We start from the raw sequence: 26,993 nt of genomic DNA, 5'->3' as shown, positions 1-26,993 counted from the left end.
CTGCCCCTGTCGCTTAAGGGAGAGGAGGCCCCGGGAGGGATGTGGCCGGCACAGCAACTCTCGAGGGCTGGGCTTCAAGGCGGAGCCGGGCAGCGGGAGCAACGCCGCGACCCAGCTGGCTTCCCCCGAGCCCTTAATGAGAAGGGTGGCATCGCTCGCCTCTGCGTCTGGGGCTCCTGCCGCCCGGTAGCCTGCCGTTGGGGAAGGAGGCCCCGCGATGGCTTTGGGCAGGGGGAAACGCCAGGGGGCAGGGAGAGCCGGGCCGGTCTCTGGAAAGCGCTGGGAGCTGTGGTGGCGGCTTTGAAAGGGCCACTGTGTCTTGGCACGGGGAGGGGCCAGAATCGCGTATGGGGGCCAGGCAGTGGCACTGCGGGAGGAGACGTAGGGCACAGAGAGACCTTCCTGCCAGCAGTGGGCTCCTGAGGGGATGGGAGTGTGGAGGAATCCCGTTGCCTTCCCAGCAGCCTGGTCAGGGTGATGCCCACCCCAGCCGACTGCGCTCCTGGACACCAGCGGAGACTTGCACGTCTGAGGAGAGGGCCAGCTAGGCTGGCATCTGGCTGAGATGGCTTGGCGCAGGCTTGCCTTAGTCAGCCTGCTTGGGCTTTGCTTGACCAGCTGCCTCCTGTGTCCTGCTCACGGCTGTGGCCCTGGCAGGGGGCCGGTGGGACGGAAGCAGTCCAGCCGCAGAAGCCTGGCCCCGCTGCAGTACAAGCAGTTTGTGCCCAATGTGGCGGAACAGACCCTTGGGGCCAGTGGCAAAGCCGAGGGCAAAATCAGTCGCCGCTCGGAAAGCTTCAAGGTCCTGGTGCCCAACTACAACCCTGACATCATCTTTAAGGATGAAGAGAATACAGGTGCAGACCGGTTGATGACAGAGGTGGGTGCTCCTCAGGGGCAAGGGTGGTGCCTGGCTGCCCAGCAAGCTTGGGGTGCCAGGTTCAGCCCTGGCACGTGTGAGGCGGCAACAAAGCAGACTGACTCTGAGCATAGGATGACAGCCTCTCCTTTAACTCTTGACTAACCTGAGCAAGTGCACCCTACAGATCAGAGGATTTAACAGCTCTGCAGCCTTGGACCCAAGTACTTCTCTCTTCTCTTTATACATGTTAGCCCCCTGGGGCTTTCCCTCAGCCAGGTTGCTGGTCTTAAATGATAAAATGTTATCAGTCTGGGGTTTCTTTAGGCCGTGATCTGGGAATAGCCCCTTACAGAATGATTCTAAATCTGCAGGTTTAGACAGAGACATTTCAGGGAGCTATTGCTAATTTCAGAAGTTTTCTTCAGAGACATTGTTCTGAGAGGTTGTTTGGTGGATTTAATTTTCTGCCCCCCCCCCCCCGCCTTGGTCTTTATGGCTGGGGACAGAACAGGGCTGGCAAACTAGTGCCACTAGCAAATTTCTAGGCTAATCCCGGGAGGAATGTCCCTACCAAATTTTATTATAATGTCTAAATAATATTTCATACACCAGAGAAGGAAAAACTGCTGCAGGACTCCTTCATACTGCAAACGGCCTGTTTGTTCTTTCTGTTTTTTTCATGTCTTTAAGAAAGACTTTCTTTGAGGCATTTTGATACCAAAGCAAGATATGCTGCCACAAAGATCTATCTTGTGTGTGTACCTATAAAATGCTGGCATTGGCATTTCTTTTTAAAACGTCTCCTGTGTTCTGCTGTGCAGTTACAACATCCACTTGGGCTTCATAGTATCACAGAAACTCAAAGGTACTTCAGTGTTTTGTTGGAAAATGGCCAAATGGGTAGAAAAATGCTTGTTCTGAAGTAGACCAAACCATTGTCAATTGGATTTTAATTTGTTATTCAAGCGTAGATAAACTGTTCTGAGGAGTATTTCATTGTTGCAATTCTTAATTCTTTAGTTTAATTATTAGTGTGTTTTATGGTGGCATGCTGTGTAGTCTTGAACATTTTAAATGTAAGAAAAATGGGAAAACATATATCTCGTTAATCTCTGTGATGGAAACAATGCTGCTTTAGTGTTCGTTAGGGAGAAAAAACAGCCCTTATTAACTCTGCAAAAACAGGAGGAATCCTATGGAAGAGTTACATTTATTATCTTACCAGCTTTCTTGGATCACAACCCATTTCATGAATTATATGAAAAATAAAACTGTGCAAGGTTTATATACACACATTGTATATTGTGAGGGAGAGGGAGAAGAAAAAAAGAATTGCTTCAGAACTAACCAAATGCAATTAACAGTTACATGTGAACCAAACATTCAAGTTAATGTACATTAAGTGATATGTTAACTCTGAGGTAATAAAAGAAGCTAAGGCTGGTACATTTAGAAACAGAAACAATTAGGAGTGCTTCTTTACCATCAAGACCTCAAAGGCCCCCGCCCCAAAAGGAACAAAGCATTAACAAAACCACTCCAACTTTGAAATGAACATTTCTGAAGATTGGAATGGAGATCACAATCGATGTATAGTATGATCAATTAACTCACAAGGCAAGCTGAGGAAGGTGATTGATTTTGCCAGCCTCCAAATCTAAGACAAAACACAGATTATAAGGAACTCAGTTTTAGCCAAAAGTGGTTGAAGGATCCTTCTCTACGGTAAAGGAAAGATATTCATAGAACTCAAACCTCAGTTTTCCCCTGTTGCTAAATATGCTTTTAATTTGGTTCTTTTCTTGCTCTTTCTCTCTTTGGTCTCTGAATGTTCTTCCTGCTCCATCCTGTGAAATAAGAATGTAACTGACTTCAAAACTATCTCCATTTGTTAACCTAAAAGATTCAGATTATCAGAAGGTCATCAGAAGCTATGATACAATGGTCATAATGACTTGCTAATTGATGAATAACTTATTCTTGTTTTTTTTTACCCCATTTTTGCTGATTCATCTGACACGTTGAACTGTACATGAACACATTTGCACAACCTGCTAAGAGAAAATGTGGTTTTCTACTTTGTACTTCAGTAGAGTAGTATGAGCCCTATTGAAAAAAAAAATCTTTCTCTCCCACTTCAAAGGCATTGTATGAAGTGCCTACAAGGCCAAAATAAATTGCAAAAAATAAGTGCTACCGTAATTCTCGGAACCAAAGGCAGATTATCCATTGATGGGTAGGAAGAGTACTGATGTTGAGGGTGCCATTATGCAGAGAAAGAGAAGAATCTATTGGCAAAGGAAGCTGGCTTTTTCCCAGCAGGTCTAATGCCTGAGATTCTTTGATTATAGTCCATCCTTTTATGTTGAGTGGGGAAGGGTCAGGGTTTCCCGTTATCTTTAGTCAAGTTATTTGTAGGTCAAGCTGTGGTTGGAGGTCCACTCCATAGATATGCATGCATGCAATTACAACAGTATTGGCTTTGTTTATTGTGGTAATTTTATTTGAGTCCTCGACTTATGACCTGTTCAAATGTATGATGCTGAAAGAAGGGATATGCAGCTAGTGCTCAAAGTTATGGCCATCGCAGTGTTCCTGCAGCCATGTGATTGTGATCTGGGCTCTTGGCAACCTGCTCACACTTACGATAGGTTGCCAAACCCTCCATGATCATGTGATTTGCAATCTTCCCTGATGGTTTGCTCAGAAAGTCAACAGGGAAGATCGCAAGCCAGCTTGTTTCTCTGTGCAATGTGCCATCTCCCCACCCTGCCCCATGCTAGGTAGAGAAAAGTATTTCTCTCCAGCCCAGGGAAGGCAGGGCAGCTAGAGAGAAAGACTAATTTTCTAGCGCATGGTGGGAAGGGAGCCCATGCTTGAAAAAAGGAAGCTGTGATCCACCATGTTGGTTCTGTGCACTGAACGGAACTGCCTGTTTTCTTTTGGTCGGCAGTTCCTTTACTCCGTTCGTTTAACAATCTGTGTATTCGCTTAGTGGCCAAACATGGGAGAGCTGGGACAGCGGTCATTGAGCGAGGCACTCATGTGAGTGTCTCCCTTAATGATTGCAACCATTTAATGACTATGATGAGCAGATTCCATTATGGTTATAATTCTGCATACCCAATTTGGAAAAGGAGCCTCTCTCCAGGCTTAAAAACATAAAAGAGAAAAGTGAAGGGAGAAAAGAGGAAAAATAACAAGTCCAGATATATAATTGTAATGTTAAAAAAGAGTACTTCACTTGTGGCCTAGAATGTTTGATATAATTCTGGAAGAGGATGGTCCTTCTGGAGGCTGAGGGAGGGCCTTGCTTCCCATCTTATTTGCCTCATCTAATGTGATGAAATGGCTGCTGTCTGGTGAGGGTTGTGTAAACAGCCTCATGACCCAGATTGTTCCCCAAGAAAGGACCAGGGCTTTATCAGGGGACCGCGGAAGAAGTGGAGGACTTCTAAGCCAGAAGTCATAGAATTGTAGGGCTGGAAGGGATCTTGGAAGTCTTCTTGTCCAACACCTTGTCCACGGCAGGAATCCTTATGCCATCCTGAATTGTCCAATGGCTGTCCAGTCTTTTCTTAAAGACTTCCAGCAATGGAGCACCTACAACTCTGGGAGGCAAGCTGTCCATAGATTAATTTCTCTCACTGTCAGGAAATTCCTTCTTAGTTCCAAGTTGGATCTCCCTGTGAGGAGCTTTCACTCGTTGCTAGAAATGTTTAGAAATAACGTACTGAGGACGATTAAAAGTACTAATTTTAATAGACAAATTGATTGGGGCTGTGACTTGGATGGGTGGATGGGGAATTCCCATTTAGTTTTAGATATATTGATCTGTTATAGATGGAACATCCTGAAGTGCCTTTGTTTTGTTTTGGGTTGGTTTTTTTGTTTTATTGAGACACAATATCCATTTCCCTCAATATTACGTGTCTTGGTTAGGAAAGAAAATACTGTATTCATCTGGGCAGCAAGAGAGAAAATGCTACCTGAATAAAACTAATAAAAGAGAAAGAGAGAGAGAGAGAGAGAGGGAGAGAGAGAGAAAGAAAGAAAGAAAGAAAGAAAGAAAGAAAGAAAGAAAGAAAGAAAGAAAGAAAGAAAACACCACCAACTGCTAATATTTTCAGATCCTTAACGTCATCTTTCTCATGCCTTGTTTCATTTGGCAGGAGCATTTTCTACATGGATGTAGCTTGTAAAATGAGGAAGGAGAGGTGAATGTTGTGCCAAATGTCCAGGCTTCTTCCTGGACCAAGGAGTGCTATCAAAGATGAATGGGTAGCATGATACCAGCAGAGATGACCCACCAGATAGATTGCTTTGTGCCTAAATCCTGCAGATGTTCAATACAGTCAATCACATTGTGTCTACAAAAGGTGGATTGAGTTTGGGCAAGAATAGCTATTCCTTTACTTGAAAAACCAGAACATCTTCCTTCAGGCCTATGTGAAGCCTTCCAATGATAGAACATATGGCGGTGAGGGAAAAAAGGACATGGAAGGTGGGAGAGAAGAGACGTGCTTCTCTGGGACAATGACATTTTGCCTTTGGTGGGTAGAAAGCTGACTTCGTTCCAGTTTCCTGCTGCTGAGTCATAGCATGCCATCTGAAGGCAGGGTGGGCTGGCAGCAGGCATTCAACTCTGAATAGCTAAGGGGGTGTACAGAGAACAAAGAGAAGAATTACAGGAAGGTTTAGTTGCTCCTCTGGGGCATTAGAGGCTGCTTTAAGGGGAGACAGGAAGCTGGGTGATGTGGGCTTAAACACCACGAGTATAAATATTCCTTAGAATGACTTCAGGAATGCGTTTGGTTCATGCGCAGATGACTAATAATCTTGCTCCCCGTGTCAGACGAAGACCCTGCCTTTAAAGTTTTGCAGCCGAAGCGAGGAGTGTTTTCTCTGTTTTAAAGTAATCACATAATACATCGGAGAAAGAGGCAAATTGGCACCAGTAAATAGGTTGCCTAAAGATACTTCCACAAGGAGACTCCCTGCCCCACCTGACTCATGTGTGGACATAACTATGTCCATAATCGGAGGTAGTTGAGTATACCTAGGGAGAATATTTAAATTGATTGGAAATTGACAACTGCAAAACAAATATTAACCTCTGTCATCACCTCCATTTGCAAAAAGGCCTCTGGACCTCAGAGAGAGAGAGAGACCCAGAAGGCACTCTTAGTTACTAATGAGGGTAAGTGACTGCACCTAGTGCCTTGTTCATGCTTGCCTCCATCCCTATCCCAAAATAAGTTTTTAAACAAGTCCTGAAAACCTGGTTCTTCCCCCAGGCCTGGGACTAGAGAGGCTGGTGGATCCTTTATGGGATGTTTGTTTGAGTGGTGTTGCGATTTTTTGGGTGCATGACTCAGCTTGGAAACCTCTGTCTTTCCCCTCAGCATGGCTGGCTCAGGAATTCTGGGAGTTGAAGTCCACGAGTCATAAAAGAGCCAAGGTTGCCTACCCCTGGCCTAGGTCTTATGCTACCCAGAGATAGGATGGAGCCAGGCTATCTAGAAATTAAAAGTAGTCCTCAGCATAGAACTATTAATTTAATGACTGTTCAAAGTTATAATGACACTGAAAAAAGTGACTTATGATCAGTTTTTACACTTACGACCCTTGCACCCTCCCCATTGTCATGTGATTAAAATTTGGGTGCTTGACAATTGGCATGAAAGTATGGCAGTTGTGCTGTCACAGGGCCATGTGATCATTTGTAACCTTCCCATTTGGCTTCTGACAAACAATGTCAATGGGGGAAGCCAGATTCATTTAATTGCATAGTTCCCTTAACAACTGTGGCAAAAAAGTCATAAAACGGGGCACAACTCACTTAATAACCGTCTTGCTAAGCAATGGAAATTTTGGGCTCCATTGTCAGCATCAGTTGAGGATTACCTGTAATTAAATATCTAAACCACAACTACGTTCAGTAGTTAATTTGGTGAAATTGTGACAAGCGCATGAAAGTGTCCACAGCATATCTTCAGATTCCAAATGTGCCCTTGTCAAATTTTGCCTGCTTTGGGGGAGGGAAAGAAGCCAGGAAGACAATTTCCAATATATTGAGGTTTGTGATACAAATTATCTCAGTTGCCATGACTAAAAACCATTTGGCTCCATCTTCTGTTCTTCCCATTTTCTCTTTTTATACATTTCATCCTATATTGCTGTCCTTTAATTGCCTTTACATTCCACCTGAAAGAAAGAGCTGCAATTACTCTCAAATTCGTTCTATATCAAGACTAAAATGCTACATACGTCTGTGCAGAAGTAAGTGCAATTGTATAAGGATGGTAAATTGTCTAAAAGTGCAGCTTACATTTTAAGAAAAACTAAAAAGATAGGTCTTAACAGAGACTATACGCCTTTTGTAATAATCTTTGTTACTTTTTTTCCCCTGTTTTAACTGTTTATTTCAGTTTGTAAAAATCCTACCCTCTTTTGGGGGAGGGGGTAAGATCTGCCCAATTCCTGCTGAACCAAATTCTCTTTTATCAGCTTTGCTCTTCTGATATGAGAATAACTTCAAGGTTTCTTTGAACTGCTACTTACACATTTATAAAAAGCAAAAACAAGCTTCTCTTTCAGCCTAAAACTCTGCAGTGAATTTTCCCCCACACTCACATTGCCTTGCCAGGGCAAAAAAAATTATTAACTGGAGCTTTTTAAATCTTTCCTCTCCTATTCCACTCTATGCTCATTAAGGGACATTCAAGAAAAAAAGTGCAATTATCTTTGTCAGGAGATGAGGCGGAAACTTTTCAACTGGTTGGATACAAATTAATCAGTGGAATAGCTTGCCTTCAGAAGTTGTGGGTGCTTGAACACTGCAGGTTTTTAAGAAGAGATTGGACAGTCATTTGTCTAAAATGGTGGAGGGTTTCATGCTTGAGCAAGGGGTTGGACTAGAAGACCTCCAAGATCCCTTCCAGCTCTGTTGTTCTGTATTTTGTATTCTTTTTTTCACTGAGACAACAGCTGTAGCAGGAAACTTATAATTATCTTTGGGGGGCAGTTAGGTGGACTTATTTGACTCTCCTATGGATGTACAATTAAATTTTTCTGAATCTGTATTTTTTTTTCTTGCATGTGAATTAAATTTCTAGTCCTTTTACTTTAAAGACCAGAGAGTAAAAAAAGCAAATGTATTCCTTCTTACTATTCTGGCTAATAAGTGCAAAGTTCATTGGGAGGAGGACATAAGGTTTTAAGCTGATTGTTGTTAAAATTGACCCTAATTTATGATGTTTCTTAAGTTTATATAAAATTTGCCACCTCAAATCCTTTGGATTGGAGGCTTAAGAATGAAGTTGATAAATTCCCCTTTTCAATATATGAAAACTGCACAAGCAGCTAGACTAAATAATTTAGCTACCCTTCATAATGTTTGCTCCTTTTAAGTAGATCAGAAAAGGGATGCGAACAATGCAAAACTGCATTATACATTTTGAGGGGAAAGGTTGGGATGGCTTTTACAAGTGGTCCTTGACTTACGACCAAAATGGAGCCCAAAATTTCTGTTGTTAAGTGAGACAGTTGTTAAGTGAATTTTGCCCCATTTTGCAACCTTTCTTGCCACAGTTGTTAAGTGGGTCACTGTACTTGTTCAATTAGTAACATGCTTGTTAAGTGAATCTGGCTTCCCCATTGACGTTGCTTGTCAAAAGTCACAAAAGGTGATCGCATGATCCCCCCCCCCGGGATGCTGCAGCCGAGGTGGCGCAGCAGTTAGAGTGCAGTACTGCAGGCCACTTTAGCTGACTGTGTTCAGCAGGTCAGTGGTTCAAATCTCACCGGCTCAAGGTTGACTCAGCCTTCCATCCTTCCGAGGTAGGTAAAATGAGGACCCAGATTGTTGGGGCAATGTAAATATATATATACATTGCTTACTGGTGTACACCGCTTAGAGAGTGCTTGCACTTAAAGCGGTATATACCGTAAATGCCGGTGTACAAGGCGACCCGGCGTATAAGACGACCCCCGTCTTTATAGCCGGGCCGCATTCCTAGAACGTCGTCTTATACTCCGGAAATTACCAGTATTTCCGGCGTATAAGACGACTCGGCGTATAAGACGACCCCCGTCTTTGGCGCCGATTTCAGCGCTCGCGGAAGTCGTCTTATACGCCGGCATTTACGGTAAGTCTCATAAATAAATAAATATGAGTTGCCAAGTGTCTGAATTTTGATCACATGGCCATGAGGATGCTGCAATGGTTGCAAGTGTGAAAAACGGTCATAAATCACTTTTTTTCGGTGTTGTTGTAACTTTGAAGTGAATGGTGTAGTCCTCAATTGTGTAAGTTGAGGACTACCTGTATTTTGCTGCTGATCCAGAGCACGGGATGATAGACTTCTCTCCTTTCTGCAACCGGTTTTTGAACAACATCTCCCAGTAGCCCCAACCAGTATGAACTGTGAGGAGGAATGCTGGGAGGTGTAATTCAGCTCCTCACCCTCCTCCTAGCTCAGAGGAGTCGTTGTAAGAATCATCCACCTCTCGCCTTAGTAGGCAGCTTCTAATTCCAGATGGGCAACTTCTAATTTCCCCATCTTCCAATAGGAGCTCAAGAGCTTCCTACTTCCCTGCCGCTCATAGTCCACTGCAAGAAAGCAGCTGCTTGGTCTGAAGCTGCCGGGTGCTGTGGGACCACCAGTGGGAGTCACAAGGAGAGGGGGAAGGCTGGCACCCAATGAGGTCCCATCTATGACACGTCCTATGGTGCCCTTTTCCCCCCTGCGTTGACACCAGTGCCGGGCCTGCGGAATGACTGAAAGAGTTCTTTGTGGCAAAGTTGATGATTTTGCTGTTATTACCCGAGGAGTTTGAATTCTCGCCGAGTTAAGTAATTCTGGGCCTGGAAAACAGCTATTGTACTCAGGCCCAGGAGCCCATGGGAAGCCTCTCGCATTCCTCTTTAGGCTTCTGGCTTGCTCCTTTCACTAGAGACGAAGCTCTTTTTTAAATAATAATAATAATAATGAAATGCCTTTTTCTCCCACTCGCTTCCTGTCCCCCACCCTTTTGCCATTTGTTTCCTCTTTTCGGCATCTCATTCAACCAGGTGTTCTGGTTGCCCGTATCTGGGTCTTAGAGACCCTTGTAGTTTTCATGTCGTAATTGGATTGAGAGAACCAGCACCACGCCTACCGGACACACCCTAATTATCCCCTTATGACGAAACTCCACCCATGCTACACCCAACCACCCCCCCCACCCAACAGCATCTTGGAAAGAGGCAGGGAGCAATCTCTGGCTTTGAAGGACAGCAAAGGTTGTCCTCAGCTTACAATCATTCATTTAGTGACTGTTTTAAGTTACAATGGCACTGAAAAAAAGTGACTTATGACCATTTCATGACTGTTCCAGCATCCCCATAGTCAGTGGTGGCGAACCTATGGCACGGGTGCCAGAGGTGGCACTCAGAGCCCTCTCTGTGGGCACGCGCACCGTTGCCCCAGTCCTAGGCCTTCAGCTGAGTTTTATAACACCTTTTCGCTTTAGGCCTCCGCCACCGTGTGCAAAAAAAAATAAAGGTTCAATCATTCAGTCAATTTCAACTTCTCGTGGGAGAAAAAATCTTGCAAAGTTGGAATTGATTGATTGAACTTTCTAGTTCCACCCAGTCTGCCGTTACCGCCGCAGCCACGCCCAGCCAATGGGCCACACCCAGCCAATGGGCCACACCCACCTGGCACCCGACAATGCATAAGTGGGTTTTGGGTTGTGGTTTGGGCACTCGGTCTCTAAAAGGTTCGCCATTACTGCCCATAGTCATGTGATCAAAATTCAGACGCTTGACCACTGGCTTGTATTTATGACGGTTGCAGTGTCCTGGCCTCATGCAATTGCTTTTTGCAACTTTCTGGCAAGCAAAGTCAATGGGGGAAGCCAGATTCACTTAACAATGGTGCTACTAACTTTACAACTGCGGCAATTCGCTTAGCAACGGTGGCAAAAAAAAGTTGTAAAATGGGGCAAAACGTTAAGTGAGTCTTGCTTAGCAACAAAAGTTCTGGGCTCAGTTATGGTTTTAAGTTCGAGGACTACCTGTAGCTGTTTCTTCCGCCCAGAACTACTATCCTAAGATAATGTAAATGTTAAAAACAAAATAGGAGGCAGGAGTATTAGGTATACAGTGATGTGTCAGGGCTCAACATTAATTGATTCTAGGAGGCGCAATGAGTACCGAAAATGCTGAGTACCAAACAAATTTTTCCCATAAGGAGTAATGTAATCATAATATAAGGCAGCTGACAGCGACTAGTTCTAGCTTGTTCATTGAGTATCAAACAAACAATGAGTACCGGGACAAAAATTTCATGTCCAAATGTGTCAAGTACCAAATCTGATGAGTTTCAAAGCTGTTGACTACCAAGGTACCACTGTATATATAAATGTATACTAATATATTATATACATTAAAAGCATTACATCAATACAAATATATAAATATATATAATGTATTTATTTTCTCCACCTTTATTACTTCATAGATAACTTAAGGCAGTGAACATGCCTAATATTTCTTCCTCCTCCTATTTTGCCCACAACAATAATTCTGTGAAGTGGGTGGGGCTGACAGAGAGGGACTGACCCAAGGCTACCCAGCCGGGTTTCATGAAGTGGCAGAAAGAGTGATTCCACAGGAAACCGGGATGTATGTATAATCTCAGCAGCATAATGCATGTACTTACTTGAAGACACATTTTGCAAATATTTGCATGTGTATATCATATAGATTAACTTTATTCCTAAAGTGTATTCTGTACAATTCATTGTACATAAATGCAGTATTTAGCACTCTGGATACTTAGGAAAAAAAGGTATCATGTGATAAAAACCTACTGTATATCAAGGAAAGATTTAAGTAACAAATGATTGCATCTTGGAATATTTTGTTGGTTTAAAAGCAGTTTAGTGACTTGCGTATTTTATGCAAGGTTTATACAAAGGGTGTATCAAAACAGATCTCGTAGAATTGAATATATTGAATAAATTACCTCAGATATTTGAATTGGTTGCCATTTTTTTCTAAACATTTCTTTATTGTTTGACACACGATTTTCAAATATTCCTAAGTATGGAATATTTTCTCTGATGTTTGCAGACTTCCTTTAGCTCATCTGATGGCCTATATGACTTCCTTCCTTCCTTCCTTCCTTCCTTCCTTCCTTCCTTCCTTCCTTCCTTCCTTCCTTTCCTTCCTTCCTCCCTCCCTCCCTCCCTCCCTCCCTCCCTCCCTCCCTCCCTCCTTCCTTCCTTCCTTCCTTCCTTCCTTCCTTCCTTCCTTCCTTCCTTCCTTCCATCCATCCATCTCACTATCAAGCAAGTCTGGGCGACTTTTGATGCACCTTGTATATTTAAACCATAATTCCTCTCCTGTAAGCCACAGCAGATCTCTTTTTGGGAAAAGGGGTATTGGAACCATGAATATTTGACTGACTCCTTGTAAGGGTTATGAGATATATAGTTTGTAATAAAGAGATAAGTCTAAAAATTGATGGAAGAAAGTAGGGGCAAGAGAATAGGATAGGATTCAGGGTGACATAGGGATAGCTGCTAAAGAAAAGCTGATTTCACCAGAGGGCACTCTAGGGAATGGGACAAAAAAATGCCCACGTATCTTGAGAGAACTTTTAACAGGATGTTATTCGGTTAAGTAATCTTTCATCTGCCTGCTCCGATCTGCCTAGTCTAAATTCAGGTTAATTAAAAACCAGGTAATGAATTGGAATGTATTTTTCTCAGGGCGGTGAGTTGCTCTTTTTTTCCACCTGACTGCTTCAGGAGGGGGATGGCCTAATTTCAAAGAATTAATAGTTAATTGTCAATGGCCAAGATCAAGCCCACCGATCCTCCCACTTTAAAAGTCACCTTTTCCCCTAGTTCTTAATAAACAGACTGTGGAAAAAATGGGGGTGGGGGGAGAGCATAAGGCTATTCAAAAAATCCAAGGTGGTTTTTTTTTTTTGAAAAAGTACTTCAAAAGCAGCATATTTGTACACACACACATATTCAAGCAGAGTTGACTTTGTCTTTTGCATACATGCTGCATTTTTTAAATCTTTTATTCTTGCCTTCACGCTTAGCTAATTATTTGCTTTCTTCTTGTCTGATTTACTACATGATCTTTCTGTTCATTAAATTTAAGAAACATGTAAAGTAAATATGAGGAAAAAAGCTATTACAGACTATTAAAGACTTTTCTTAATTATCCAGGTTTCCAGCTGGAAATGCCCTTGGCAGATAGCTCCATTCCAGTTCATAAAAAAGACGTAATTAATAATGTTTAAAGGATATTTTGTTTTATTGGGGGGTTAATTGAGTTCTGTTACATATATTAAACTCAACTACTGGCAGCAAATAAGAATGTGAATGTGAGAGCTTCTTGATTTTCCAAAAAGAAAATGCTGTACATCTATAGCGTGATCATACAGTACAATATCAGCATATATTTCCAAGATATATATGACAGACTTTGAACCTGGAACCATTTTAGCCAAATCTAAGTGTCACCACTGGGCTACAGGCCATCCCTAGCAAGTAAGGGATAGTGGAAGAAATATTCATAGCATTAACAGTTAAGATTGAAGTATCCTACACCAGTCTCTTATTTCTATTTCTTTTGTTTTGCCAATTCTTTGCTAACAAGAAATAGATTTGGGATACTATATTGCTATAAGGCAGTGTTCTCAACCTTTTTAATGCCGCGACCCCCAACCGGTCGTAAGTCGAGGACTACTCAACCGGTCGTAAGTCAAGGACTACTCAACTGGTGCAGCACCGTTTGCAGAATGGGACTTTTGGCGGGCTCAGCAGGGCAGAGACAGCCTGGACAATTCCTATTGGCTTTTGAAAGCCAATAGAATTAGACTCTATTCAAGAGAGTCTATTCTATTGGCTTTCAAAAGCCAATAGAATAAAAGGGAGTAGCACAGCTAAGGAAAAGGGGAGAAAAATGGCGGACTGCGTTGTTTGGCGACCCCCGTGAAATGGTCGTTCGACCCCAAATGGGGTCCCGACCCACAGGTTGAGAACCGCTGCTATAAGGAATGCAAAGTCACACAGGACTGTCCAGTTAAACCTGAATTACTTTTTCTGTGCAGCTGAAGTGAGGGTGAAAGGAGGCTCCCAAAGGGGAAGCAAAAAATGTAAATCCTGTGGGGTCCTTGATGCTCTATGACAGTGATGGTGAACCTTTTAGAGACCGAGTGCCCAAAAGCTGGCCCCGCCCACGCTCCACCCCCTGTCTTGAGTACATCTTTCACTATGGACAACACTCCTTGGTGCTTCATCCTGATAGTGATATCTTATAATGAAGAGTAATTCATAAGCACAGTTTTGCACTTAATAAAATAAGTATAGATCAAATATCCCTGGCAGTTGGCATATAAATTTAATTATTTTTACGTGGGCCATTAGGCAGGACGAAGGAGAAATTTTCGGTTGTCAAAATTCAACTTGGACCCCCCCCCTTTGCTCCATAGATGTTGGAGGAGAGAGAAGTCCTGCCAGGCTGAAATGTCTTAACAAGTTGTGATGGATCCCTCTTGTACAGGTAGTTCTTGACTTACAACAGTTCCTTTAGTGATTGATCAAAGTTACAACGGCATTGAAAAAAGTGACTTATGACCGTTTTTCACACTTGCGACCGCTGCAGCATCTCCATGATCACGTGATCAGAATTCAGATGCTTGGCAACTGGGTCATATTTATGACTGTTGCAGAGTCCCGGGGTCATGTGGTCCCCTTTTGTGACCTTCTGACAAGCAAGGTCAATGGGGAAGCCAGATTCACTTAATAGCCATGTTACTAACTTAACAACTGCGGTGATTCACTTAGCAACTGTGGCAAGAAAAGTCATAAAATGGGGCCAAAACTCATTTAACAACTGTCTCGTTTAGCAACAGAAAGGTTGGGCTCAATTGCAGTTGTAAGTGGAGGATTACCTGTATTCTAGAAAACGTGGATAAAGATCACAACCAAGATCTTTCTTTCCAGTAGCTTTGTGAGGCACTAAGGATTAAAAAGGGGAAAAATGAGCAAGTGACGAAGTTGAACCTGAGAACGTGGAAATGGCTCTGGGCCAGAGCTGATCAATTGCTGGCACCTTGGGACGGTCTTTCTCCTCTCTATCTCCCAAGCCTCCTTTAAGTCTGTTTCAGTGCAGCTTGAATCTTAATGCCATCTACCTCTTTGCTTCCTGCAGCGCTGCAAAGATCGAGTGAATGCCTTAGCGATTGCCGTCATGAATATGTGGCCGGGCATAAGACTGCGAGTGACGGAAGGTTGGGATGAAGATGGACACCACCTGCCTGACTCGCTGCACTATGAGGGTCGGGCGCTGGACATCACCACCTCTGACCGCGACAGGGAGAAATATGGCATATTGGCCCGCTTAGCTGTGGAGGCTGGCTTTGACTGGGTGTACTATGAATCCAAGGCACACATCCATGTTTCTGTGAAAGCAGGTACAGAGAGAACTCTGCCCCCAGCTGTAAAAAAAGGGGGTGGTGGAGCCAGTGGGATTTGCATGAAGCCATTTTGAAGAGCAGGGTTCCTAGGCTCCATTACCTGCCTGAGCAGAGGAAAGAGTCAGAAAATAGTTTTTGTGAACGAGGGTAGCATCAGACGTGGCACTTTCCCAAATTAGTCAACATATTAATACTTTTGAAGATTTTGTCCTATGTAGAACTGCTGCCCCTTGATATAAGATGAGCAACTATATGTTTTAAATAAATACGTTACACTGTGTTGATTCCTCACCCATTCCATAAATATAGTTAAATCTGTTATTTAAGTATTTCACTATTACTTTTTATCGCCAAGAATCCGAAAGCCAGTCTTAAAATCAGAGCAAAAATCAGAAGGAAGCCATTATTATTCCCATTAAAAGATAAATGATGGCAAGGAACTACCATAATTAAAATACAATTTTTAAAAGGTTGTTTCCCCTTTGTATATGTTGTTATATATGACAGAGGTCCCCAACCCCCGATCTGTGGACCAGTACCAGGCCGTGACATGCCAGAAACTGGTCCACATAAACAAGCAAAGCCCCATCCATGGGATGCAGGCAGCACACAAAACCACACACTCTCCAGTCCGTAGAAAAACCTCTCTCCACGGAACCGGTCCCTGGTGCCCAAAAGGTTGGGGACCTCTGATCTATGACATCCAGACCAGCAATGACCTTGGCACTCAAAAGTCTTCCTTTTTCTTCTCCCTACTGCAAGGGTCACCCTTGGTTTGAGGCCTTTCCCACTGCCCATAAAGTCCTCTGGCCTTGGCATTGATACCTGGCAAGGACATTAGATGCTCTAGGATAGCAGCCCCCAATCTTTTGGGCACCAGGGACCAGTTCTGTGGAGAGTTTTTCCACGGACCAGAGGTGGCGTGGTATTGTGTGCTGCCGGCATCCTGCAGATGAGGTTTTGCTTGTTTGCACAGCCCGGTTTCTGACATGCCGTGGCCTAGTACCGGTCCATGGATCCAGGGTTGGGGACCCCTGCTCTAGGAGGCTCCCAAACACAGTCAAAGATGGGGGGCTTTCAACCTTGAGCCCAGGAGACCGGAACCCAGATGCAGCCCATCTCATGATGTTGCCTGTTAAATTCCCTAGATAATTCCATGGCTATTCGTGCAGGCGGCTGCTTCCCTGGTGATGCGACTGTGACGCTGCCGAGTGGTGAGAAGAGGAGCCTCTCCAAACTGCGCCATGGAGACTATGTATTCAGCGTAGATCAGAATGGAGAAGTGACACTTAGTGAGGTTTTGCTGTTCCTCCATCGAGAACCACACCAGCAGATACTCTTCGTGGCCATTGAGACAGAGGAACCTGTTCACCGGCTGCTGCTTACATCCTCGCATCTCATCTTCGTTGCACGGGACCTAGTCAACAGCACAACGGACTTCTCTCCTGTGTTTGCCAGCAGAGTGTGTGTGGGGGACTCCGTGCTGACGTACAAGGGGGACAACCTTCCTTTACATCCTGCCCGAGTAGTCCGGGTTTGGCAGCAAGAGGGCACTGGAGTCTATGCCCCTTTGACCACCCATGGTACAATCCTGGTCAATGGGGTGCTGGCATCCTGCTATGCAGTCCTCGAAAGTCACCATTGGGCTCACTATGCCTTTGCCCCATTACGCTTTGTCTATGGCATCTTCTCACTACTCTCCCTGAAGGGGGAGTCCAGAAACTGCAGTGCTCAGGAAACGGGCGTGCACTGGTATTCACAGTTTCTGTATCATCTGGCATGGGATTTGCTGGGCCAGGATGTACTTCGCCCCTAGAGGCTTGCTGGGCTGCTTGTTTGCCAGACAAAGTTAAACTCGTGATAAGGGAGACCCTTGAGCATTCGCTTGGCTCCATATTCCTTGCCTTGGCTGGCTAATGATTCTAGAGCTGAGGTCCCTTTAAAAAAGCATCAACCTTTGCAACAGAGAAACTAGCCTATGGCCATGTAGGAGTTGGATTGAGGGATTAGATCAACTGATACCAGTACTCCTGCTGTAGGATGCATATCACAGGCACTGGACTTCCTACAGATGTGTTTGGGGAGCTTAAAAATATCTGAGGCATGCTGGGTTTTCCTAAATTTAGCACAAAGTCAATAAGCCCACTGTCTTAATTTTTAGCAGGTGGGATGGATTTCCTATAGGTGACCTGATCTTCTGGGCTTATAAAACTAGCATAAGGTCAGCTGTGGCTTTTTTTAAAAATCCCCCCTGCAGCAGCTTAATGGGATAAGTCAGGAAGGAGCCAGGTATACAATAGAAACAAGGGCTGGTCATTTCTAGAGGGTCATAAGATTCTTCACCTTCCCTCAGCTTCAGAAATATATTGCAGCATTTCTGTGACATGCATTTGAGGAAAGGTAACAAACAGGTTGGCTGACCCTTCACTGGGCAGGTAATGTGAAAACCTGCAGGGTCTGTCTAACCCATTGCCAGCGGGGCTTTTCCAAGAAGGCCAAGAAACATGCTGTGGACCATAAATGAAATAATGGCTTGTAACAGAATGTGGGTAGCATCCTTATAGCTTGGCATCCCTTTCCTTAGCGAATTTCAACATTGGATTCGAGAAGAAGAGAAGTGAAAGAGGCAATTCCAATCTTTTGTAGGGGAAGGTCTCATAATCACCCAGGCTGGAATGAGGATTGAATGGTGGTACAACTTTTATTTAGTGACCATTTGAAGTTACCACAGCACTGAAAAAAGTGATGGCTGTTTTTCACATGATCATTGCAGCATACCTGTGGTCACATGATCAAAATTAGGACGCTTGGCAACTGGCATGTATTTATGACGGTTGTGGTATCCTGGGGTGGTATGATCTCCTTTTGGGACCTTCTGACAAGCAAAGTCAAGGCAGAAGCCAGATTCAGTTAACAATTGTGTTACTAACCTAACAAATGCAGTGATTCACTTAACAAATGTGCAGGAAAGATCGTAAAATGGGGTAAAATTCACTTAACAACTGTTTTGCTTAGCAATTGTGGTTGTAAGTCTAGGACGGGTAGGCAACCTTGGCTCTTTTATGATTCGTGGACTTCAACTCCCAGAATTCCTGAGCCAGCCATGCTGAGGGGAAAGGGAGAATTTCCAAGCTGAGCCATGCTGGCTCAGGAATTCTGGGAATTGAAGTCCACGAGTCATAAAAGAGCCAAGGTTGCCTACCCCTGGTCTAGGACTACCTGGATGCTGGTCACCATGGGATTTGCTGCCTCATTTCTTTTCTGATATTCTTGGATCTTAAGCAAGAGCCACCTGCATTTTCCTATTGCCGCTATGGGCAAGGGGTGAACGGGAAACTTAATATTTCCTTACGAAAATTAAAATCCATGCCACTCCCTTAAGCCTGCAGTACATTAATGAGATTAACATTTAACTGGCACTCCAGAGTTTTTATTTTTATATTTATATAAGTAGTAAATTAAATGTGGTCGGCCACCTCTTGTCTTGTACTGTAGGAGGTATTAATTGGGTGTTTTTGACAGGGAAATGAATGGGAGGAATAAACTGTTATTTCTGCAGGCTGTTTAACGTCTTCCTTTTTTTTTTTTTTTTTTGCAATAGTATTTTTGTGTGTTTTTAACTAAAGAGAATTACTTTGACTCTGGTGTCTTGATGTGTTTCTTCAAGGATCTGTTTCAATATCCTGTGTAAGGATTGGGGAAGGGGAAGATGAAAATACAATATCTTATGTGTCTTCAGCATTGGCAGGCAATCCCCCTATCTATTAATTGATTGGGGCAAAACATTCTATTTTACACATGAGTCTGTCCCAGAAGTTTGTACTTTTCACCTGGGGTATAGGGCGATTTTGTATTTGCCCATGCCTCCCCGTTCTTTTGATGTTCTGGCGTGATAGGGGTTTTAAATTACATATACATAGAGACTACTTGTCCTCAAAGGCCTATTACAGAGGTAGGCAACCTTGGCTCTTTTATGACTCATGGACTTCAACTCCCAGAATTCCTGAGCCAGCATGGCTCAACTTGGAAACCTCTCTTTTTCCCCTCAGCATGGCTGGCTCAGGAATTCTGGGAGTTGAAGTCCACGGGTCATAAAAGAGCCAAGCTTGCCTACCCCTGGCCTATTATATGCTCAATATACATAGATCCATTGCTCTAACAAACAAAATTAAACAATCTTGCATTCACACAGGTTCGTGGGTCAAGATGGCTTTAGACTTTCTGCACCTTGGTCACCCATATCCTTCCCAGAATGCACTTGGGCCACCTAAGTTTTGGATGGAATCTTCCACATTTCTGCTTCTACTGACTCAGTGCCGAAATGAGACACATCTCTGATGCATTCATAGATTTCTGGGTTCTACCCTCACTGTTGCTTGTGCAAAAAGTTGTAACTATGAAGCTAAGAACTAACTCAGATCAGGCCCGCAGAGGAGTGCCTGTGGTAGAAAGACTGCTGGGAGGCCAATGGAAGCCGCCAATTAGCTCCCAGCCCTGTATCTTCCTGCAGGGTCATGACTTGCTTGCTGGCACAGCTAGTCACGCCTGGGAGGGTACCCAGTTGCCTCCTGCTGGGATGTTTGACTTTGTGCCACCATTTCATTTGCTTCTGATCCTGGTTCGCATTCCTGCCTCTGACATTTGTATAATGAAGGTCAAAAAAGAGCTGGGAGCTGACAGAGGCAACTGTTTACACTGGGGTGTGTGGGCGTGAGGTCTGGCTGGTTCTATGTCCTCCCTTGCTCTGTCTAGCCCTACTTCCCACTCTTCTTGAGTTGCACACTTCATCCCAGTGTGGGTTTCTGGCAAGGGACCAATTGGGCGCCTTCTTAACAGGTGGTGGTGGTGAAGGACACAAAGCCATCCAAAGTCTAAGGGAATGTGCAGCTATAATAAATTTAAAATAATAATAACCTGGGCACTTTGGTAATTTTGAAACCATAACAAATTTTCCTTGTACGAAATTTTCACTAAAAAGTGCATTTTTCCAGCATGTGTTCTCTTTGGTAAGACAGTGAATGACTGACAACAGCAAATAAGACTGCTACCAGTACTAATGGATCCCCAATGTAGTTGCATCTTGTCAAATTTTCTGCACTGCTTTAACAAAAAAATCCAGCTTTGTTACTTAATTTTATTTGGGATCTCCGCTATTAACAGTGCCTGGGAAATTATAATCAGACCTTGAATTTGTATTCTTAGAATACAAAGCTAATTATTTTCCTCTGTGCCTAGAGATGGTGGTAGAAAGTGGATATGTTTATGTAGTCCTCACCGATTGGATTAATACATGAAGTGAAGAGCTCTCATTTTTTTACATAAACATTCAGATTGCATAAATAGGCAGATAATAAATTTTTGTGAGGAGGAGGAGGAAAAATTCTAACAAGATAACAGTGAGAGCCTACTCTTTTTACCATATTTGTCTGCTTGTTTTGAGCAATTCAAAGCTAAATGAATTCCCAGACATTCCCAGGTAGACTGTATGTTACAGTTAAACAAAAAACAAATGGAAGTGGATATGCCACAGAGGGTTCAAATCCATGTTTTTGCATAGACAGAAGGATGTCAAATGTTTTGTGGCTCCAGGAATTCAGAGTCCTGAAAGAAGTATTAAATTGGGAATTCGGCACCCATACCCTTGTCTGTATAAGAGAGCCGGGAGAAAGCTTTGTTGATTCCCCCTCATTTGCAGCAAAGGGTGGGATGATGTTGTGATGCCGCTGGCTCAGTTCCCTTTGTGTTGCCTTTGAGAGCTTTAGGAACTGCCTGTCCATAGCACATGGGATTAGAAAGATGAAAATAATGTGGAGGTCTAACAAGGGTATTCCACCTGCTCCTTTAATCTCCCAGGACCGGCTTGCTTATACAGCCTGTTCCCTACCTATAGTAACCACCAGACTGGATCAGGATCCAGTTTTTATAGGAAAATCATTGGCTGATTATAGATCAATTTAGCTAGGTGTTAAATACAGATGAAGTATAGAGACAGAATTCCAGCACGCAAATATTGACCGATGGAAGTGGATTAAAGCTTCAGGACATCTAAATTTGCTTTATTTTGTACCCTGTAATGCGCCATACTTTATCAGAAGTGCTTTATTGTTTATAATCCAGCTGCACTCTGTAGCAAGGGCTATGTCTCTGTTCACCAGTCAAATCCTAGAGGTCAGTTCCACGATTCACCAAACACAGCAGGGATGGAAAAAACAGCTCCTGGGCATAGCTGAACCATAACTTTTGGAACCAATGGCCATTTGTTATAGTGACTAGGGCTGCTGGGAGTTGGGATTCAGGATCTTCAAGGTTTCTCACTCCAGGAAAACAGAAATAGGCAGTTGTAACTTCTGCCAAGATGCTATATTGATGTAAATACAATAATGGAAAAAAAAAAGCCCAGTCTGAAACGTCATTTAAATGAATAAATATTGCAGGTTAATAAAACAGTGGTCCAGATGTTCTTGAACCACTATTCCCTTATTCCTGACTGTTGGTCATTGCAACCCCCTCACTTCAGAAGGACTTCATGTAATCCAGTCCTTGTATATCTCAAACTGAGGAGAGTGGCATGCTGCTTACAGTTAGCTTTTTTTTCATAGAAGATACTGACAAAAGCTAAATGAATTCACAACAACATCTCATATACATCACAGTAAGTAAGCTGCAATTAAGATAAATACCTTAAACAAGATACACTGACAGGAAGGCAAGAATGTTCTCATCTACGGCACATTCACATGATACGTCTACTTTAGTCCGGCATTACTTGGCATGAATAAGAAATCTGCCAAACAAGCTGAACACTGGAGGCAGCCAGGCTAGTGGATATCCTAGCCACTTCCAGATTTACTTATTTACCCTAGTTAAAAATATAAAATCTATTTCCTGGTCTACTTTCAGGAAATGAAAAAGAGACAGTTAAGGGAAAAAATGTTGCAAAGCATATTTCTGCCAGATGCAAAAAGGGAAGGGCATTATAATAGTGTTCATGACACACAATTAAATGTCCAATGTGCCCACAACATTATAATTTAAGGGGTTGTGCAAACCCAGCCTACACTGTGTAAATTGGATTGAGTTAACTATGAGTAAAAAATATTGAATTAAAGATCCAGGATTACATGCACGGTAAAATATTGATCTAAGAAGGTCAAAGTGCAAAGGTGAAAACCCATAAAACACTTGTTTAATATGATACTAAATTATATTAAGCCCCACTGACTTAAGTGAAAGAGTAAAGCAGGTGTTCTCTTCCACTCAATTAGGGTTTCTGATATGCTTAGTAGCTATTCAACGTAAGTTTAAAGACTTCTCCAGTTTAATGTCCACCAAAAATATTGGAGTAATAATCTTGGAGCCTTGCAGGTCTAGCTGTTAGATTCTTGTCTTACGAAAGATGAGAATTCCAGTAAAATGGGACAATTTCTGATTGTGTGTCTTTTGCTGCCCTCTGGTGCTCTAGCCAAATAATGGAGCAAATACGTTGCATTTAATTGGGAGAAATCAACATAAGAGAACATTTGTAGCTCAAGGTTGAACTGTGGCGTTATTGGTGCTCTCTGAGCTCTGTTGCTTTCTTGCAGACACTTCATTATCCAAATTAGTTTGATAATGAAATGTCTGCAAGAAAACCACCAAGTCCAGAGAGTACCAAGGACCCCACAATTGGGAGAAAAATAAACGGGTTAGTTTTTGTTGTTAAAAACATGTTTAGAAATGATGGTATGTTAATATTTGCAAAGGATATTCCCAACATCGTGAACAGCAGAATTATAACCCTGGCCAAAAAAAAAATAAAAAAAATTAGGAAAGCTGTTTCTTCAAAGACTCAGCTAGCAAACATTGCTCCAGAAGTCGTAATATTGTTTCTTTTCCGGATATCACATGTTGCTGTTGTGATTGTCATTATGGTCCCAATGACACAACTGCTCCCGCTTCCATCTGTTGCCTTTGTTGTTGTTACACAAAACCAGGGCAAGGCCACCTATGAGGGACCTTTTAAAGTGGCAAGTGTTTCATGAATGTCTGAGTCAACCCAGAATGAGTAACTCATTGCATGTAGAACAATTACTAGCAGACTCCTCCCTCCCCTGATCTTGGGATTCTTCCCCTCCCTCAGATGGTTTCTTTTCCAGAGCCTTTTGATAATAATTTAATACAATGCTGGGATATTTTTTTTTTAGCTTTCCTTCTGCTGCTTTTATTCTGTTTTACAGCTCTTTCCATCTGGAATACAGAATTATATTGTTTTGAATGTTATGTACCTTAATAATTTTGAGTTTAAACATTTTGAATGTTAGACCTCTAACAGGAAACAATATACCAATATTTTGCACTAATATAAATAAATGAAGCTCTTGTGTTAAAGTTTGAGAAGCTGTGTTCAGCACGAATGAAAAGACAGTAACCTAGAGTTAAGTTTGGTAGCCACTTTAAAACATTGACTATACTTTTGTGGTTACTTCCTCAGATGCATTAAGCACAGTATATCACAGGACAGAAGTGATATGCAGCCATCTTCCTTGAACCCAACACTATTCACAGGGTTGATAGATTATGCAAATTGAAATTCCAGGACTACAGAGGGCTCCAGACTGAATAAAACCCCACAATGGTAATGCTTATCTCCTTCTTCATTACTTGCAGGAAACATTCTGCCTTAATTTGCTTTAAGGCAGGTATTGCAAAAAGGATAACTTACCCCTGACTTTTCTTCTTCTTTTTAGCCAAATGGAAAAATCTAGCATTAAGCTATCTCACAGCTTATCAGAGGGCCCTCTATCTTTAAATAGGGGAAATGTCCAAAAAGCAAGCTTTTGCATATCAATAGAAGATAGATACCTTGATTACATTTTAATAGCATCAGGGTGGTTTCACTTGCATTTCTGCCTGGGGTACATAAAGATCTTGGTTACTCACTAAGTTGAAATAATCTTTAGAACCCCTATCGTACTATTTCCCTAGTTTATTTCTTTTATTGTGTTTTTGTCTTGTATTTCTGTTTGTTTTATACAGAGAGCTGCTCAGATTCTTCTGGTGTCTAGACTATCATTTGGCTAAAGTGAGTGGATTCATTACTTGAGAGATGTTGTGAAACCACATCCCAGCCCCCCATCTCCAAGATTTGCATGGGCCCTGAGTCTGCTGACTCTTCAGAAAATCTTTAAAAACTGGATTTTTAAGGTTATGAGGATGGGATGTTCTGGGGAACCTGGTTTTGTGTGTTTTGCACTTTCCTAGTGGAGTGGATAATTATTTTTAATATACTATGGTGTCTTTTACTGTACTTTTAAATGTTTTTATATGTAGTTGTATTCCTAGGAGTTATATACCTAGTTATACTCCCCAGAATTATTTGACTCAAATAGACAAAAGAAAAGATAGGACAGCATGTGTACATATGCATGTACTTAATGGTTTAACACAACCAAAAAGCACGTAGGTTAAAAACTACATCTTTCACTAGTGTTGCTTCAAACATTTAAAAGGGCTGTTCTTCCTAAAAAAACTATTAATTTCAAATCTATTCAGTTTCCTACCACTAGGTTTCATAGACTAAAAGGAACTTTTATACATTAAAAAACTATGAAGGGTCCTTAGTGCTCTCTGAGCTTGCTTGTTTTGACATTTCATTATTATTATCGATCATCGCACAGTCAGCCAGATGTTCAGACTGGATTTGGCATTTTGTCTACCTATCGAGTCCTTACCCAGGACCTGGGATAGGCAGATGTGGATGTTTGATGGTATTACAGATATCGTCGCAGGATGGAAGCAGTTCCTAATAAGGCCGCTTTTTGCAACTGACTAATAGCGAATTTGTCAATGCCAATGGTGTTCAAGTGGTGCTCCAGTTGTTTTGGGATTGCACCCAAGGAGCCTATGACTATTGGTACTACCCTTGCTTGCTTTTGCCACAGTCTTTCTATTTCTATTTGTAGGTCTTTGTATTTTGTTATCTTCTCCAGTTCTTTCTCTTCTATTCTGCTATCTCCAGGCACTGCCACGTCCACTATCCAGACTTTTTTGTCTTTCTTATCGACAATTGTTAAGTCTGGGGTGTTATGTTGCAGGTGCTTGTCTGTTTGAATTCTGAATTATTATTATTATTATTATTAGGGAAATGAAACAATTTTAAAAAAAGCATTAGACATGCCATCTTTAAAACAATATTTTGATGCCTACAATTACAATAACCTAATTAGGAATTAACATTGAGATGTGTTTGAATATTAGTAGCTAGGGTTGATAGTTGGGCTGTTGGAGTTTACATGCTTAATGGATACAAATTTGTTAGTGTTTGAATACTTAACAGGGTAGTACCACTCCTAATAAGAAATTACCATTTCAAATTTTACTGAAAGCTCATTCCAAAAGTTTGGAAAAGTAAAATATAATCTGATTTTTTCCCCAACCTTTGTTCCTTTTTTAAGTCAAATAAAGATGTTCTTGCTCAGAACAACAAAGAGGAAGATAGAGGATTTTATAGACAGGTATTAACTTGTGACTATAAACCCTTTCACTACTCAATATATTTAGCAACATATTTGATTAAAAACTCTAGATTGGTTTTCAGTAAGTCAAGTCATTCCTCCTAACAATGTAAACCAGCTTAAATTACTATTAGCAGCATCTGAGTAATATATGCATTTAAAAGCATTTCTCTTCAATACTATCTAAAATTCTTCTACTAAGCAAAGCAATTCTCCTGAAAGTCTGTAAAAATTTGGGGATGTCTTTGTTGCACATTCATATCTGATCACCTTTCATAGTATTTGCTACTTTAATGAACAAAAACATTTAATACTATATGGGTGTGTATGTATAGTTGCTCCCTATGGTCACATATAGTACACGTGTATATGATTAGTCTGTTCTGGCATATTTATTTGAAAGCAAATCATGCTGATAAAAAGGCCCTTATTTCAGATAGTCTCGAAGATTTGGGGTTCAAATGAGGAGGACAAGACACAGACATGGTAGGTTTACAGAGGGACCACAGCTGAATGGAGGAAAGTTAACTTTGCCTCAAAATGTCCACAGTAGAATCTTCTATAGTCTTGGAACCGATTATTTTTGCTACAGCAGAATTTTAAAACATGGCTTGTTGAAGTAGCCATAATGACCTGCTTCATACATCATCGTATTATGCCAAAAACAAAGAAACCACATCGCGATTTAATGCATCGTTAAACGCAGCTAATGCAGCAATAAATAGCCAATGCTCTAACCTAATGAATGGCAGTTTCCCCCCTACTAGCATTGACGGTTTAAAAGCTGGCTGCATTCTTAGGATACTGTCGGCAAAAACAAGGCACGAGCGCTCTTGAAAACAACTGGCAAGCTCGCTAAAGCAGATCCCCACATTTCCCCGACTTCTTGATCTGCGCTGATACACAGGGAAGGGTGTTGCTGCTTTAGAACGATCTGATTTTTTATGCACGTGAACCGAAGATCTAGATTTCAGGCAGCGCTTTCGTCTCCCATTCAAATCCTTAGTATTTTAGAATTAACTCATTTGGCATACATGGTTTTTATAGATTCGATTTGCTATTGAGAGGTTCAAACAGCTGGGGGAGCGGGTCGGCGTGCTAAGCCACAAAAGGACAATCGGGGAGAATCACGAGCACATGGCCGAAAGA

General features: G+C 42.2%; 1 protein-coding gene and 1 long non-coding RNA gene across 3 annotated transcripts; one reads left to right on the top strand and one right to left on the bottom strand.

Annotated features, from left to right (window-relative positions):
* The first annotated feature begins 37 nt into the window (after positions 1 to 37).
* DHH (desert hedgehog signaling molecule) lies at positions 38 to 18,340 on the top strand. 2 transcript variants are annotated; one of them, XM_039338857.1, is made up of 3 exons: positions 38 to 880; positions 15,087 to 15,348; positions 16,524 to 18,340. In XM_039338857.1, the coding sequence occupies exons 1-3, from the start codon at positions 566 to 568 to the stop codon at positions 17,165 to 17,167; spliced, it is 1,221 nt and encodes a 406-aa protein (XP_039194791.1). In that variant the 5' UTR covers positions 38 to 565; the 3' UTR covers positions 17,168 to 18,340. The 2 variants fall into 2 exon arrangements, with proteins under 2 accessions (XP_039194791.1, XP_039194790.1); XM_039338856.1 differs by having other exon boundaries at positions 63 to 880; positions 16,500 to 18,340.
* Positions 2,846 to 22,137, bottom strand: LOC120306153. Its single transcript, XR_005556181.1, has 2 exons — positions 22,032 to 22,137; positions 2,846 to 7,069 (listed from the first exon to the last, which is right to left on the bottom strand). It is a non-coding gene; the product is annotated as an uncharacterized LOC120306153 (long non-coding RNA).
* Positions 22,138 to 26,993: the final 4,856 nt, after the last annotated feature.

This window comes from Crotalus tigris, unplaced genomic scaffold (assembly GCF_016545835.1).
Source record: "Crotalus tigris isolate CLP2741 ecotype Arizona unplaced genomic scaffold, ASM1654583v1 scf7180000017721.692284, whole genome shotgun sequence".
NCBI classification, from domain to species: Eukaryota; Metazoa; Chordata; class Lepidosauria; order Squamata; family Viperidae; genus Crotalus; species Crotalus tigris.
This window is presented reverse-complemented; position numbering and strand designations above follow the sequence as displayed.